General features: G+C 51.4%; 3 protein-coding genes across 3 annotated transcripts in view; 1 reads left to right on the plus strand and 2 right to left on the minus strand.

The window, feature by feature from the left end:
- qpctla (glutaminyl-peptide cyclotransferase-like a) overlaps positions 1-181 on the plus strand; it is a 10,584-nt gene extending 10,403 nt beyond the window's left edge. Inside the window, exon 7 of the mRNA XM_061217107.1 lies at positions 1-181. This exon is cut by the window's left edge and continues 1,815 nt beyond it. The gene's annotated coding sequence lies outside the window, so the exon portion shown is untranslated.
- A 683-nt stretch (positions 182-864) lies between these two features.
- On the minus strand, positions 865-2,773 carry six9 (SIX homeobox 9). Its single transcript, XM_061217109.1, has 3 exons — positions 2,390-2,773; positions 1,427-1,590; positions 865-948 (listed from the first exon to the last, which is right to left on the minus strand). The coding sequence occupies exons 1-3, from the start codon at positions 2,771-2,773 to the stop codon at positions 888-890; spliced, it is 609 nt and encodes a 202-aa protein (XP_061073093.1). The 3' UTR covers positions 865-887.
- A 5,282-nt stretch (positions 2,774-8,055) lies between these two features.
- On the minus strand, positions 8,056-12,755 carry six5 (SIX homeobox 5). Its single transcript, XM_061217745.1, has 3 exons — positions 12,024-12,755; positions 9,089-10,611; positions 8,056-8,780 (listed from the first exon to the last, which is right to left on the minus strand). The coding sequence occupies exons 1-3, from the start codon at positions 12,716-12,718 to the stop codon at positions 8,056-8,058; spliced, it is 2,943 nt and encodes a 980-aa protein (XP_061073729.1). The 5' UTR covers positions 12,719-12,755.

Here is a 12,755-nt window from a genome sequence, read left to right on the forward strand (position 1 = left end):
GCTGCGGTGACCCTGCCCGAGGGCAGACCCCCCTGGAGCGAGCTCTACAGAACGCCTCTCGCTCTCCGCTCAAGCGCTTGCCCTTGGCTTCTTCGCTGGGTCTGGCATGCTCTGCGCTGAAGGTGGGCACACCTCCAAAAGAGCCCCGTACCTCAGCTTCAATAAACTGGGTGGAACGTGACGTCTGTTTGACCTGGTTTTTTCATTCACGCGGTTCCCCTTCCTATAACCACTGACTGTACCTGAGCGAGTGTGTGTGTGTGTGTGTGTGTGTACACTTATTCAAACGCATGAGCGCTGAACACTGGGCCTGCTCTCCTGGACTGGCACGTGGACCTGCTGACGTCACCTTTAAAAGTGCAACAATGAAGTTCATCCCGTGCAGAAGAATTCTGAACGAACGTTACGGTAAAGAAGCCCTCACTCAAAACTGCAGTTAAAGGTTTTTTTAATAGGTGATCAGACAGAAATGGAAACATTTCATAAAGCTTTTTATGGCACTGAATAGAGAAAGATGCTTAACGGTAACAGCCACATTAAGGGTTAAATCTCCAGGTGCAATCTTCCCACCTGCAGCCAGCACATTAAATCAGTGACACTGGAACACAAGGTGCCCTGAGGGATTCCAGGACCCTGTGTCCTGTTCTCCGAGCCTTCTAAAAGAGTATGCATGTATTAATGCTGACGGTGAGAGTTACAGCGTGGAAATAAACCAGTAGACATTGGCCTGTCTTGCCAAGGACTTTATCCAATCAAAAGCCAACAAAACCCTCACAACCAATCGGGTTCTAGCTCAGCTGGTCTCTGTGGGTGTCCAGCAGGGCCTCAGATCTGGTATCCCGCATTGGGAACTGTTGGGGGACCCCCCCCCGGGGGTTCAAAGGTCATCATCCGAGCTGGGGAACGTCTGAGCTCAGAAACGGGGATCCGCTGGGCTCTTCCCCCTCCCTGACAGAGAGCGTTTTAGAGGGGAGAGGCACATTTGAGAGGAGATGGACTGTTTCATGGTTTCCCCAGCAGAGGGCAGTGTTAGCCAGGAGCTGTGAAGGAGGCTGGCACCTGGCCAGGACCAGAGAAAAAGACGGAAGTGGGGAGGGGGGGGGAAGGGAAACCATGCAACTGCTGTGGCAAAAAGAATGAGAGACGAACAGACAAAAGATGATTAGACTGTGGGGGAAAAAAAGAGCCAACGACTGATAGATCTGTTGGAAAGGTATCCAGCCGCTGAACCCCGGGCAGACTGAGGAAGAAAGACGCAGAGGGGAAAAAAAGGCTGAGTTGCAAAGTGACCCAAACCAGCTGCTGACCCAGCCCGCTGACCCAGCCCGCTGACCCAGCCCGGTGACCCAGCCCGGTGACCCAGCCCAGTGACCCAGCCCGCTGACCCAGCCCGGTCACCCAGCCCGCTGACCCAGCGGTCCCTCACCTGTCCCGACACTGGCTGGCCCGGTCCCTCTGGCGCCGGTTCTTGAACCAGTTGCTGACCTGCGTGGCAGTGAGGCCAGTGGCGTCAGCCAGGTCCCTCTTCTCCCGCGGCGACGGGTACGGCTTGTGGCAGTACCACTCTCTCAGGACGCTGCGCGACTTCTCCTGTGCGTGCACACACACACACACACACACACGCATGCGCACACACACGCACACACACACACATGCATGCGCGCACGCACGCGCACACACACACACGCACACACGCACGCGCACACACACGCACGCGCACACACAGACACACACAGACACGCACACACACAATGCAGTGGGTGAACTTATTTGTCGCTTTCTTTAATGCACATTACTGGGCAGATCAAAATAAACTTGCAGACTGATGCAGACAGAAACAACATAAACGCAGAAGCTACAATTCTACTAAATGGACATTAAAAACATTGCCAACAATTCCCCTTAGTTCTGTTAAATAACTACTAATTGTACTAATCTGCTCTACCTCAAATGTACTTATCAGTATTTATTACCCTCCAAAACCCAGGCTGCCCTCATTGGTCCCCTGGAGTGGCAGATTTGAAAGGGTCCTGATTAGAGGGATGGGTATGAACCTGCAGTGCTCCTGGCCTGCTGGGCCAGGTCTGAGGGACCCTGCTCACTGTGGTTTGATATAATATACAGCTGAATCCCAGAATGCTTCACTTTCAGGCCAAAGACTCTTTTTACTGGTGTAGACACCAGTAACGTCTTCATTTATTGACCATTTAAAAAGAAACACAATTTTCCCAGTACTCATCTTTCAAATGATGAATATATGCGCATTGTTAGTTGAACATTGTCTACTTTTTAAAGACACAGTACAAGTCTGATTCATCGCCCATAGCAACATCGGTGCGGTGCAATGCAAGGCCACAGGAGCGACCTTGCCCCACGGCTGTCGCCCTACCTTAAAGCAGTAGCTGGTCTCCTCTCCGTCCCAAATGGTGCGGGGCAGCGGGAACTTGCGGCGGATGCGGTACTTCCCCACGGCCCGCAGGGGGCGCCCCCGCTGCCGCTCCGCCTCCAGGTAGTGCGCGTGGAGCCAGAGCTGCTGCAGGAGGGGGTGGCTCCGCGGGGAGAAGGGGAACCCCCGCAGGAGGGCGTAGAGTTCGGGGAAGCGGCCCTGGTGGAAGGCCACCGCCGCGCGGGCCCTCAGCACGCTCTCCTGGCCCTGCAGCTCCGGCCGGGCGGGCAGGGAGTGCAGGAAGGAGGCCAGGCGCTCCACGGCGCCGCCCTGCAGGAGGACCTCGCACACGCACGCCACCTGCTCCGGGGAGAAGCGCCACGTCATGGCCCAACGGCGGGGGGGGGTTTCGGGAGAGGCCCACTGGGTCCTCGGGACGGTCCGGGCGCCGAGTTCAGACTCTTCAGACTCTTCGGGGGGGTAGGCTGTATCCCGCCAGGTCTGGGTGAGGTGCGCCGCCCCTCCGTCCCCTGAAGGACGGCTCTCCGCACTCCTCTCTCCCCAGCCCAGAGTCCCGGCACTCGGTGCAGGAACGAGGCACTCCCGCGGTGCGCAGTAGCGCGCGCTCTGTGGTTCCAAGGGCCTCAAAACTCGCCTGCCACGAAACGTTCAGCAGGAGCCCTCTGCCGCATTCCGCTCTCCTGCCTTCACACCCAAATGGGACGGCCAAGCAAGGATAACCGAAACAAATGTCAAAGTGAAGCTATCAAATAAAAAGATTCTAACCTAAAAATCTAAATCTAAAAACAAGAATGTGTAACCCAAAGACTGTTTAGAAACGGGTTTCTCAGTGCTCTGGCTGTTTAGCCCAAGTGTGGTGCGGTCGCTTTGGGTCCCTCCTGCATCCGCCCCACTGCCCTGGCCGTGTGTGCATCAGCAGGTTCTCGCTCGTGTGTTAACGGGAGCGTGCGTGTCGGCAGTCGTAGCCGCCAGACACGCCCAGACACAGCGCAGCTCGCAGGTAACCCGAGAGCATCAGGGCTGGAACAACACCCGCAGCGTGCTAAAGCACCGACACCTGCACACCGCTGTGTACACAGCGAGACACACAAACACAGTCGCTGGCGGACCAGTGCTTTTCCGTTTCATTGTCAGTCGTCCATAACGAATGCATACCCAAGAAATTTATACATTTGAATGTGAAAGTGGTCTAATTTCCCATTCAAATGAAAGGTTAGGGCACTAAGGTTTGAGAACTGAAACTGATTCACTCGCTGATTGGTGTCCATCCGTTTGAGACGGCGAAGCCAGTTTAATTTGACATTTTTTAAATAAAAACACAGAGCGGTTCATTTAAAATGTTTATTACAATGTCATAAAATGGTTTATAAAAATAAAATACCTTTAGAGTAAAAAAAATTATTGAGAGGTGTTTTCACCATAGAACACCTTTCCTCAAAATGAATCCCTTTATTAAAAGCAATAGACAACTTTGGTTAAACAGCTGGAGGTTTCACATGTGTGTCTGTGCGCGAGAGAAAGAGAGAAAGGGAGCAAGAGTGCACATAAAGGGAGGGGTAATGATGGCAAATCCAAACAAAAGGTGAATTCACAAATGCCATTCAAACAAACAAAGAAAAGAAAAGTCCGAACCCAGACAGAAATGAGCGCACGTGTACAGACACACAGTCGTAACAGTTTCTCTCGTCTATTTGTAGTAAATAAACCAGCAAAGATGGGACACCACAAGGCACACACACTCGTGTCTGTGGTCTCCCAATCAAGTGGAAGAGACTTGGGGCTTGGGAGACCCATTCATACACTTAGCAATTCAAAAAATACAATATGCATTTCACAAAGATACAGCCTAAAAAATAAAAAAAAAAGTCCTATTTTAGAGTATATGCATATAAAATGTATATATATATATTTCCATAAAAAGTTAGTTGACCTTACAACATAAAATGGACTTGGTTTCAATACTAAGGGTCGGTGTGGTCATCCCGTTGGGATTAAAGTACTTTAGAAAGTGAACTCGTGAACGTGGAGGAAGCAGTGAATGGCTGTGACGTCAAGGCCACAGGCCAAAACACTTCCCTGTGAACGACACTTTCCTCACCATATTCTGAATTCCAGTCAGAAAGAGATTTACGCCCGCTTTTAATGCAAGTTATGAAGACACAGAAGACATAGAAAATAAAACAAAAACTGATGATTTTAGTTTGTTTTCTTGTTTTGTTTTTTTTGGTTGGAGGTAAAGCTTAACAGCTGTATTGTGCAGTCGTGGTCCAGAAGGCCTGGACCTTGCACAGACGAACCGTTTTAAACCAAACGCAATGGCTACGTTCAGACTGCAGGCTTTAATGCTCAACGCCCATCAGACCTGGTTGCTTAGGACTCTTCATGTTCATTTTTGAAAGCAACCTAACCGTACGGTCAACGTAGAATGACAGTCACAATCACGACACATGACGAGCAAGAATCACTCCAATTAGTCAAATTTGAACTTTGAGTCACAAGGCTACATATCCAATTTATTTTTAGAGATGTCAAACCTGTTCTATACATTCTATATGCATCTGGACTGTCGCATAAGGGAAAAATTGGGACACTAATCTTCAGTCTGAACGTAGCTTATGCTTCACATAATTAGTGCTCATATATTACACAGTTTCCGTGTGAGTGTAAGCCAGACTTAATGTCCACTTCCCCAAATTACACTGGTTCAGTCATCTCTGCTGGACTAGGTGCACGTGCACACACATACACTCTCACACGCTCACACACACACGCTCACACACACACACACACACACACACTGTTTGAAGTTCTCCTTCAAAACCTGTATTGTAAAAAGTAGAAAGTAGATGCTACTGTGAATTCACATTGATACCTTCAAATTTGACAGGCCATGATAGGCAGATATTAAAATCCATAACTGTAATATTCAAACTGAAACGGTCATGCTAAATTAGGTTGAGGGCTTCTTAACCAATAAAAACTGATTTATGCACACATGCGACATCAGAGTAAAGATTGATGTTTAAAATACACACACAGAATGTGGTAACGTGTAACTACACCTGAGGGATAGTATGCATGTTATGTACAACTGTAAGACAGACGGCATTTACATTCTGTATGGCAGCACATGCTGAAGGGGCTGCCAAATATGATTAATTCCCAAAATTGGCATGAAAAGCATCCTTCTGGCAGAACCAAAAAAAACATTCTCCAAATGTTACCAAAACACTGTAACAGAACATAACCTGTTGTCTACATGTCTAGGAAAGTAAGGGTTGCGACATGAGGCTGACTTCCTGAAGTAAAAAGATGGAAACAAACTGCACACTTGTGCAAAATGTCAGGAAAAAAAGATTTCCCATTGACTGGAGTGTTAACACGTGTGCCAAATATGTTCCCTTGGTGGGTGGAGTTGTGGTACAGAATGTTAGCAGCAGAGACTAATGACTAATAAAGATATTCATAAATCACACCGTGTCCTGGGTTTGCTGCCAATGTGTGAAGCCAGATAAATTCTGCCCATAATCACCAGTCCTGCCAGCAATCATAGCATTGTTGAATCAAGGGTGGGTACTGTGTATACGTTTATCCACTCTCAATACATAAATGCTGGGGTTATGATTAGGGCAAGAGTTAGCCTGTCACAACCAGTCACCAGGATCAGAATGTACCCAGAAATAGCCCCAGGCAAAGTCATGCTGTTCCCAACTATACCACATCATGTCCAATGATCAGAAGACATCATGTTATCCTACTGTGCGGAGTAGAATTTAACCTTAGAGTAGAGTTATCCTATGGCATTAAAAAAAAAACTAAATTGACATCATAACTAAGTGTTAAAGCAGGACATGCATCTGTATGTCTATAGATGTAAATATTACAGCCAGGCCCCTTACAGTACAATTAAATCAAACATGACCATAAACAACAATTTCAACATTCAACATTACACTGCTATGTTTTGGGCTGGGAATGAATCTTATTGTTGACCCTTCTAAGAGTTTACACATGAAAACATAGAGCAAACCCATTAAACTCCCAGCATTTTGTTATGTAAAATAGCACCCTTTCTACAGCTTTTCTTCCTTAGAACAGTCCACATCGAGACATCTGACCCATCTTAACCCACGCATGTGAATTTATCCATGTGAATTTGGATCACAGGGGGGCTAATTAGTGTTAGTGTTGCTCATATGGTTTACAATTGTGGAGTTTGTTTGATTAAAACAGTAGAAGAAATTAGCCATGATATGAGACCCCATTAATGTACACACTAGAAAATTAAATATAACGACTGCATTTACATAGCAACCCAAGGACCTTGGGAGAAAAGGCACTTGCTATTTCTAAGGAACATCCTTATACTTGTGGAGAGGAAAAAAAAAAAAAAAAAAGCAAAGACATTCAGACATATTGCTAGTTATATATAGGCCTGTATAGAAAAACTAATTCATGTATTTGATTGCATAGTGTTAGAAAAATGTAGTGTTTTAGTTTTGTGCATGTCAATATCAACATTTAAAAAAATACAAAAGTATCTGAAGAGGGAAAAAAAAACACAAATAAAATCCCAGATGAACTCAGCCGCGTGCTCATGTGGAACTTCTCGGTAATCTCGATCTCAATCTCGAGGAGGTCATAACCGAGCAGGAGCAGAACCGAGAACGTGGGCCACTCAGCCAGGCGGGGTATGAAACTTTGAAATGGCAGAGGCAGCCCCCACGATTACAGAACAGGGGGCCCCCCTCCGTTCAGGTGCCAGGTGCAGAGGAGAGACGCTACGCGGCCACACAAACGCAAAGCGCCCGTCCGCTCAACACCTGCGTCTCCACACCTCCTCAAGAACAGCCAGCCGAGGCCTGTGGCGCGCGAGCACCGTCCACGAGATCGGAGCTCACGGCTTCTTCTTCTTCTTCTCCGGTTTGCAGGAGGCCTGACGGGCGATGGACGGGAATCAGGAAGCCGTGAACGGCCCTCCGCGGCTTACGAATGTCTACACGGTTTCAGTAACAGAGATTGTCCGTGTGGCACCAATGAGGCTTTGTTGCCTGTTTTTAAACAGAATCGTGCCCCCCCTACCCCATGAGTGTTCTCAACGATTGATTTGGGGATACCCGAAAAGGCAAAAAAAACTTGGTAGTACACTTAAAAATGGCTGAAAGAAGGAGCACCTCAAACTCCCCCTATTGGAGTGTCTTGGCCGCTGCCTGAATGGCAGTTTTCCCCACTGCTGAGCAAGTGAAGGAGCAAGGATGCCCACTCTCAGCCCCCCCCCAAAACTGGAGTCTCTACCTCCAACATTGAGTCACATGAAATCCAAACAGTATTGGGTGAGCCACTGTTCTTGCCCCAAGAAACCACAAATTCCTACGTGGCCCTCTGTTAGGCTTAGCTGAGTGTGGCCCTCACTCTTCTTACTCCTCTATTGCACTCATGTCTTGTCCCAGGGGACCCTGGACCTCAGGTCTTTGTGAGCGTGCACCAAACTGCCCAGTTCTAGATGATAGGCCAAGCTGCAGCTGGTTTGGATTTGGGGGGGGGTGAGGGGTGGATTAGGGTGGGGAGAGGGGGCGGGGGGGGGGGGGAGAAGGTGAGGACGGAAGGTTAAGGAAAGGGATGACCCTCTGTAAAAAAACCATCACGCGTCACAGAACCAAGTCCTCGTCCACCGGTACAGACTGCAGCTGGGTGAGGATCTTGGGGTCTCCGTCCACGTCGTCGGGGTCCTCCATCCCCCTCGGCGTGCCGCCGACGTCCCCGTCCAGAGGGGAGGTCCCGAGGAGGAGGCCCTCGCTGCCGGGCAGCCCCAGCAGGCCCTGCTCGTCCGCCAGGTCCCCCTTCCCACGGACGTCGAAGAGGGCCAGGCCGGGGCCCCCGGGCAGGGACACGGGGCTCCAGGCCGAGGAGGGGAGGTGCGCCGGGGCCAGGGGGCCCGAGCAGGCGGGGCTGCGGGACAGGAGGCTCTCGGGGCTGAGGGCCGGCTGCGGCGTCGGCGGGGAGGCCCCGCCCGAGGCGGGCGTGGCCGGGGCCCCCGGCTGCGGGCTGGAGTAGAGCGCGGGCGAGCCGATGAACCCGAGGGAGACCTCCGGAGTCTGGAAGGAGGCGGAGGAGAGCGCGGGGGAGGCGGAGGAGATGAGGGCCGGGGCAGGGGCGGGCGCCAGGGAGATGACCGGCGTGAGGGGCATGGCCCCGTTGCTGGGGGCGATGCTGGTGGCGGCGGAGGGCTCCTCCAGACCAGGCTTGAGGGGCAGGTTGGCGAACTGCACCCCCGCCGGAATGGTCAGGACCAGCTTGCCTTGCTGGATGCTGAGAATGGGGCTGCATCCAGCAAGCTGAGAATGGGGCCCTCCCGTGAGGACCAGGTTACCCGCTGGACGGGGCAGGCGGGGGTGGAGGGAGACAGAAATCACAGGCTAAGAATGGAATTTAACAGCGACCAAATACAATTACAGGTTTTTAACCCTTTAAGAAGCAAGATCAAATATGTGAATAGTAAGGCTGATGTAACAACACGCTACTAGTGACTGAAAAGCAATAAGAGTTCTAGAACACCGACTCATTTTGAAAATAAACATTCCAAAAACCTCCTCCTCAAACGGTTAAATAAAGAGGGGGGGGGAGTCCATGTGGAACTACTGCTTGAACAGCTGGAAGAGAAATGTCTCCCGTGTGACTTACCCGGGGAGCCTGCAGGAAACTGAATGAGCTGGGGCGCAGAGTTCAGGAACTGGACCCCCGGGGCATTGCCAGCAGGGGCCCCCACGGTCTGCAGCTGGTTGACCCTGAATGGCCCCTGGGCCATGGCCATGCTGGGGCCGGCGGTCGAGGTCAGGATCTGAAAGGCACCGCCGGCCGAAGAGAAAGAGAGGGAGGGAGAGGCCGGCACCACCTGGGGGAAGGAGGCAGAGGCCACGGAGGACACGGGCACCAGCTGGGGCAGTGACAGGGGGACGAGGTGGGCTGTGGTGGCCTGGCCTGTCTGGGACGCTGCGGGGACCACCTGCGTTGGGGAGGAGATGGGGATGATCTGGGTCCCGGGCATGTGGGTGGACAGGGGGGTGCCAGCCGGGGCCAGCTGGTCACCCAGCTGGAGGGCCAGCCCTGGCTGCGGCTGCTGGGGAATGCCTGCAGCGCCCTCGCCTGGCGTGGAGGACCCCAGCAGCTGCTGCACGGGGGCCAGGCGGGAGGCGATGTGGAGGGTCTGAGGCTGGAACTGCGGGACGGGGGAGCCGTGGGGGAGCTGTGCGGTGATGGGGGACACGGGCACCAGCTGAGGGCACGGGGAGGCCTGTGAGCCAGCCGGGTGCTGGACCAGCTGGGACACAGGAACACCCTGGATGGAGGGGACCACCTGGGGCAGAGACAGGATTTGGGGCATGGGGCCAGAGGAGGACGAGACCACCTGGCAGATCTGACTACTGGGGGTCAGCTGAGACCCAGCAGTGGCGAACACCACCACCTCCGGGTTCTGGGCGGGCATGGGCACCACCTGGCCGGGCTGGGACCGGGCCACCAGGGCGTGAGTTTCAGACAGCCTGCTGGCGTGGGAAAGGACCGAAGACGGGAGGGTGGACAGGGAGGTGCAGCAGGAGGAGGCGGCAGAGGTGGGGGACAGGGTCTGGGGGTCGTTGTCAGGCTTCATCGCTAGACCGTCCTGCACAGCCAGGGAGCTGATGAACTCAACGGTGGCGATGACCGTGGGTCCGGCACTGCTCGGGGTCGGCTTGGTGTCTCCCGGCAGCGGGAGAGACATGGCAGCGTTGGGATTGACGCCAGGGTTCAGGACAATGGTGGGCAGGGCAGCTTGGTTGGCTCCGGCCTGGTCCTCTGGAGCGAGGTCCATGCCGCCGGCTAATTTGGGTATGATCTGGGCCCCGTTGAGGAGCAGAGGGGAGCTGCCCATTACGGGGCTCAGGGGGATGGTGTGCCCATCGCTCAGGGTAAGGCCATTGATGATGACCCCCCCTCCGGGCCCCGAAAGCAGGGAGCCTCCGTTCAGAAGCAGGGAGTGAGAGGTGGTGAGGAAACCACTGGTACCGTTGAGGAGCAGCTGACCTCCAGAGCTGCAGGGGGCGCCAGAGAGGGAGATGAGGGAAGCGGTGGTGCAGCCAGGGTTGTCGTGGGCGACAGGTGTCAATATGACGTCTTCCAGGCCGCCCCTGCTGGCCTCGTCCTCTGTACTGTGATTGCCATCAGACTCACTGTGAGAGAGAGAGGGTAAAGGAATGAAGGTATGAGCAAGCATATTTTTTTTTTTTTTTTTTTTTTTTTTATGAGAGAAAGGAAACAAAATGATGGAAAGAAAGAAAATAATTGAAATAATTAATGCCAACAATTCACTTCGTCATAATTCTAGACCCAGTGACGTTCATTAAAATAACAATGTGCATTTTCATCGAAACCACCAGGAAATCCACTAGCTCCTAATACGGAAGCCACAGGATAGACTCGTTATCAGCTAGGAAAACCGAGAGAAACTCGCCGTCAAAAGCCTCGCCATGAACTCCCCGATAAGATAAAACTTGGAAGCTCCAGCCCTCCCTCTCCGTATTTTGCATGTTTTGAACACAGTCGAGTCTTGCTTCCCATGACAATTACACTACACTAGCTCTTACGTATTCGTTAAAGAAACGATAGCTTCACAATGGAATTAAGAAAAACAGCTGCACAGATAAAAACGCAGTGTAGGGTGTAGGTTGGTTCCCCCTCTGTGGTCATCGCTTTGATTTTAAAATCAACCGGCAAACACTTGCCGTCAGGGCTACCTGTTTTACGAGACATGTCTTTCTCGCTCCCCGCGGCCCAGACGCTCTGGAGAAAGACGTCAACCGCGGGGAGATTTTGCGGTGCAGGGTTTCAGGAAACACGAAACACCCTCGGCTCCCAGAGCTCACATTTCACAACAAAGGAACACGCTCTCTGGTTTGCCCTGGTCTTTATCTGGCCCTTACGTTTTCGACGTTCCTCTCGCCCCAACAATCGGAACTTCATTCAATCTGCCAATCACACAGACGCAGGCGAGATTTTGTCAGTTATAGCTAGCATGTGGCTTTCTTTGTGCAGTCGTATGATGGATATAATAACTTGGGTCATGCTTGAAACTTTTCCTTTGAGTTTCATGTCAGAACAGGGTACTATAATAATTTTGCCATGATCGCATCTGAATGTCTTAATCAGCTCGTTACATTTGGCTACTTTTACTATTAACGTTAACAAAAGTAATGGCCGTCTAAGCCTGTTGACTCGCTATCCCAAGTGTTACGGTTTCCTCCAGAGCAGAAATCCTTTTGTACTAAATGCATAATGAAGTAGCCAACTTGTGTTTTAGATTTGTTGTGTATACTGCTATACAGCGAAGGCCTCCTGTTGATGGCTGAAAGCACACCGGAAAAGCTCAATGTTTTGAGTCTCACTGTCAACTGTTTTTTTTTTTTTTTTTTTTTTTCTAGAGTTTATAGAGACACGAAAACAAAAGGCATTTGTTTACACTGTAGACACATGTATTCGGAAGCTGGATAAAGATCGGAGACCAATAATCAAGCAGCAAAAGCGAGAAATGTGAACCAGAACAGTGGAAGAGGGTTGGAGACGAGGAGACTTGCTATAACGTTACCTTTTACTGTTGGCACCAGACGGGGTTCGATCTCTCTGGCGACGGTTCTTGAACCAGTTACTGACTTGAGTGAGGGAGAGCCCGGTGACTTTCGCCAAGTTTCTCTTCTCGTCTGGAGTCGGGTACCTATTGCTTTTGTAGCATTCCTTCAGCGCGTTGCGAGACTTCTCCTTGAAGCAATACACGGTCTCCTCTCCGTCCCAGATTGTTTTTGGCAGGGGAAACTTCTTCCTCAGTCGATACTTGTCAACTGCGCCGAGAGTACGACCCCGGGACCTCTCTGCCTCTTTGTAGCGCGCCTGCAAGTAAAGGTCCTGGAGGTACCCGTGATTGCTTGGATGGAAGTAGTGACTCTCCAAAATTGCGTACATCTCCTTGAATTCCTGCCGGTGAAAAGCTACCAATGCTTGGGCCTTCAATAGGGTCTCGTTGCCACGTAGCAGGTCGGCCGTCGGAGGGATGGAGGCGAGGAATTTGCACAGGCGATCCACATTGCCCGCCTGTAGAAGCGCCTCGCACAGACATGCTAACTGGTCGGTCGAGAAGCTAAGCGCAGAGTTCTCAAAAGTTTCAAACAACTGCTCTGAATCGTCGTCGGGGTCCGCATTCTCTTCTTTCAACTTGCCTGATTCGGGAGCCGACTCTGGCGAGGAGTTTTCAGTTTCTACTCCTGCCTCCAAAGAAAAGGAAGCCATTTTTAGACTAACTTTTTTCTGCAGTTCCTCCTCCTCC

This window comes from Conger conger, chromosome 13 (assembly GCF_963514075.1).
Source record: "Conger conger chromosome 13, fConCon1.1, whole genome shotgun sequence".
NCBI classification, from domain to species: Eukaryota; Metazoa; Chordata; class Actinopteri; order Anguilliformes; family Congridae; genus Conger; species Conger conger.